The 4458-nt window shown below is 32.5% G+C and overlaps 1 protein-coding gene across 1 annotated transcript; it reads left to right on the top strand.

Moving 5' to 3' along the window:
• Positions 1 to 1374: 1374 nt before the first annotated feature.
• LOC101672826 (olfactory receptor 6C75) lies at positions 1375 to 2313 on the top strand. Its single transcript, XM_004782497.1, has one exon. It carries the CDS (start codon positions 1375 to 1377, stop codon positions 2311 to 2313), a length of 939 nt encoding a protein of 312 aa, XP_004782554.1.
• The last annotated feature ends 2145 nt before the right edge of the window (positions 2314 to 4458 follow it).

Raw genomic sequence — 4458 nt, forward strand, 5'->3', positions numbered from 1 at the left:
TTTGCCTTAATAGGATAAATTTATGCTTTATACAAGTACTCTCAATTATGCACAATGGTATATGTGAATAAATTTAAGCCACACAATTTATATGAAATATATAAATGAAGACATTTTTAAAACTGTTATAATTTAAGAGTTTTATGCAACCATTTATGTTCATTATAACATAAATATTTTGTGACCGTTAGGACTACATGATGGTTTTGTGTTCTTATCTAAGTATCTTTCAATAATTATTTTTAATATAATCAATATTAGAATAACTTGTAATCATTTTTATATGAGTCAAAGTAATTTATTCTGTATGTCTTAACACTGAGCAGATCTACTTTATGTTTTAGTTTTGCACAATATGAATTTTATAGACTGAAGGTTATCATCCATCATAATGGGACAGAACCCCCAAAAATGCATATCTTATGACCAAAGAGGACGATGATGGAAAATAGAAATAATTTCCTCCCAGGAATTTTGTAGGTAAAGAATTTAATAAGTTCATTAATATGTTAAGTTAATTGGCTAATTGTGAGTAAATATTATTCCTTTTGAAGGCTCTGAAAGATACAGAGAACAACTGAGACATTACAGACGTAGCAGGCTGTCTGGAAAGTTCTTAAAACTTTCTTAAAATAATTTTAGATGATGGCACTTCTAAAGCTTTTATAGAAAATAATAATTTTAAACAGGAAAAACATTAAACAAATCCTGTAAATCCTGTAAAGCATCAAGAGTTGTGCTAAAGCTAAAAGTAAAAAAAAAAAAAAAAAAAAAAAAAGAGTAATAGGAAATAATCTTTGCCTTCCAAAAGCTTACCTTGAACGTTTACTACGTCTATATACTGTTATCAGATGCGCATTACCAGATGGGCAAATGGTCTCTGTAGATTGCGAAAAGTTGAATGGGAAAAGAAAACAGAAATATGTATTCAAAATAGAAATGTTAAAAATATATGAAGAAGAAAGCAACAAAAAAAACCTTCAAAATTTTGCAATATGTTGGGAGTAAGCTCTGAGTTTTAGATTTTTGTCTCAGAGGTCTCTTTTTTTGTTTTGTTTTCAGGAATATATCAAAACATTCAGAAGACAAGGATTTATAATGAGATATATGAGAATACAATGAAAGAAATATAGGAATAATTAATTGATACATTACATAATAATATGTCAGTCAGTTTTAATAAGTATTTTGTTTCTACATACCACAAAATCATTTCTCTCTAAAAACATAAGACAACAATGATTTTTTTTTAAAAGCATGTCTATATTCCTGTGTGTGTGTGTGTGCGTGTTTCTTTTCTGGTGTCATAACTTTCTTATTTTTTCATCTATTTTTCAGCTGAAACAAAGAATACAATCATAAAGAAGGAAAATAATGAGAAATCACACAACAGTGACAGAGTTTATTCTTCTCGGGTTGACAGATGACCCACAGTGGCAGGTTGTACTTTTCATATTTCTTCTTGTTACCTACATGCTCAGCGTGACTGGGAACCTGATCATTATCACCCTCACCCTTACAGATCCTCACCTGCAGATTCCAATGTATTTCTTCCTTCGAAATTTCTCATTCCTAGAAATATCATTCACATCTGTCTGCATTCCCAGATTCCTTGTCACTATCATGACGCGGGACAGAACCATTACCTACAATGGTTGTGTGACTCAGCTATTTTTCTTTATTTTCTTGGGGGTGACAGAGTTTTACCTTCTGGCTGCCATGTCCTATGACCGCTACGTGGCAATCTGCAAACCTCTACATTACATGACCATCATGAGCAGCAGAGTGTGCTTCCTTCTTGTCTTTAGCTCATGGCTTGCAGGATTCTTGGTCATCTTTCCACCAGTAATGCTGCTGCTGAAGTTGGATTTCTGTGACTCCAATATAATCAATCATTTTATCTGTGACTCCTCTCCAATTCTACAGCTTTCTTGCACAAATACTCACTTTCTAGAACTCATGGCATTTTTTTTAGCGGTGGTAACACTTATGGTCACCTTAACACTAGTTATTCTCTCTTACACATACATCATCCGGACAATTCTGAAAATTCCTTCCACGAGTCAAAGGAAAAAAGCCTTTTCCACTTGTTCCTCCCACATGATAGTGGTCTCCCTCTCTTATGGTAGCTGTATCTTCATGTACATTAAGCCTTCTGCAAGGGAAAGGGTGACTTTAAATAAAGGAGTAGCTGTGCTTAATACCTCAGTGGCTCCTCTCTTGAATCCTTTCATATATACACTAAGAAATCAGCAGGTAAAGCAAGCCTTCAAAAACATGGTCCAGAGAATGTTCTTCTCTTCAAATAAATGAATGTGGTCATGCAGAAAGTAAATCCCTGAAAACAAAGTTGAATGAAGAATTCTGTCTTTTTCTACCTAAATTCTCTAAACACCTTAATTCATTCTTTCAGACCGGCATATATACATCATCAATGCCTCTTTTCCTTATGAGCCTAAAAACCAAGTCTTGACTGGTTTTCTAAATAGGAAACAGTCAATCTCTTCCTGTGTAACTAAATTTCAGATGTCAATAATCTACATTGTTTCTCACATCAAAGCAAAGCTGCTTATATGTTCATAGAAAAGATACAGGTTGCTATACTGTAAGAAGCTACTAAAAACCACATACAAATATATAACATATTTTATGTCAAATAAAAATATGCATCAATTAATATTTCTCAAATTTCTTCTGTATCACTAAGAAAACAGTCTTAGAGATTTTATGTATTTGTCAGAAAGAGAGAGAGCACAAGCAAGGGGAGTAGGAGGCAGAGGCAAAAGCAGGCTTCCTGCTGAGCAAAGAGCCTAGGCAAGATCAATTCCAGGACCCTGGGATCACGACCTGAGCTGAAGGCAGCACTTAACCAGCTAAGCCACCAAGGGGTCTCAAGAAAACATGTTTAAAAATTAAAAGAATTATTAAAATGCCTCCATGAATTTACCAATAAAATGTGATTAAAACATGTTGAAAAATTAAATATAAATTTAAGACAAAAATCTGCTGTCAGGTTTATCTTTGCCATTTGAATGAGGTTGTATCCATTTTGTATTAATTTTTTGAGAAAAAAAAAATTTTGAGAAAAATAATAGCAGTTTCAGTGTAAAAGAAAAGATGAAATTTACTTTATGTTCTAAAAATATAGGTTAACTGAATATTTCTCTGTTTCTGACAAGAATATTTGAGAGGGAAAAGAATGGTCTATAAAAGTAAATTAAGCTATCCTAATAGATTCCGTATTTATGTTCAGACTCTTCCAACTGATACCAAAATGGTCTTTTCTACTGACATGAAAATGACAAATTCAGAATCTAGAACAGTGTGAGAGGTAGACTCCAGAGAATATCTTGGAAATGATATGTGAGTTCCTTAGGCTTTAGTTTTCCTTTAGCAGCAAATCTACATACTGTCTCTATCTTTCTATTGTCTCTTTCACAACAGGTTCTCTCTCCCTCACCCAAATCCAAGAAAATGACTCTTGTAGGTGTCAGAGAATGTAAAAAAATGTGCCCAAGCCTGGTTCCTATAGTTAATGAGCCCCTTGACTCCAAGGTATTAGTAAGAAAATTGGTTGACAACAGTAGTTGTGAATCTAACTCAATACCGGGTAAGTGGATTTGACTTTGGCTTTTTGATCTCCAGATTAGCCTGATACATAGGTTGAGGTAAAGAGCTCTACACAGTTTGTAAGTCCAAGATAGAATTAACTTTTCTTATTTCTTATGGCCAGACAAGAGTGTCCATGAGCACTTACTCACTTCTTACCATTGTCTTTCCATGGAATCGGTTACATTTTTTTAAAAACAGATTTAATATATTACTACAAAATGAAAATTAAATGATAATTTTACTCAATTTAAATTCTTTATTAGATAATTTGTAAAAAATGAAATTATATAGGTTTGCTTTTGTAAGAATGTAACAAGAAAGCAGAAATGCAAAAGTAAAAATTAGGAGAGTATACAAATGATATGAAAATGTTAAGTAAATAAATATATACTGTATATATGGCATATATAATAGATAGGTATGCAGGTAGACAGAGAAGTAAAGAGAGAGGGGAAGGAAAATAAGAGTAAGGGAAAGTTGATCCTCTTAATCAACAGAAACTTCTCTGAAGATGTTGTTTCTAATATTCACCTTGTTAGTAGGTGTAAGTTGAAATACTATTGTAAAGTATTGCAAAATAATGAAATTTCTATTGCAAATGTGATGGTTGGGGAAATGTATCAGATAAATGCTAGAGGTCATGTTCTTAGAGGCTTTCAAAAGTATTTAAATTCCTATTATTGTTCATACTAATATTCTAAAATACTTTCCCTTTAACAATAGGGAAAATTACATGTATGTAATGACCACACAGAGCACACCTGTATCATAATCTTTTAAAAATTCAAATGGCAATTACTGTCACTTTCTTGTTTCATGGTTATGGAAAACATAAATAGTAATTTA

Source organism: Mustela putorius, unplaced genomic scaffold (assembly GCF_011764305.1).
Source record: "Mustela putorius furo isolate JIRA1106 unplaced genomic scaffold, ASM1176430v1.1 tig00003988_pilon_pilon_pilon, whole genome shotgun sequence".
In the NCBI taxonomy this organism is placed as follows: Eukaryota; Metazoa; Chordata; class Mammalia; order Carnivora; family Mustelidae; genus Mustela; species Mustela putorius.

Excerpts from the sequence above, each read along its gene's own strand:
- LOC101672826 (XM_004782497.1), top strand. The coding sequence starts at position 1,375 with ATGAGAAATCACACAACAGTGACAGAGTTTATTCTTCTCGGGTTGACA.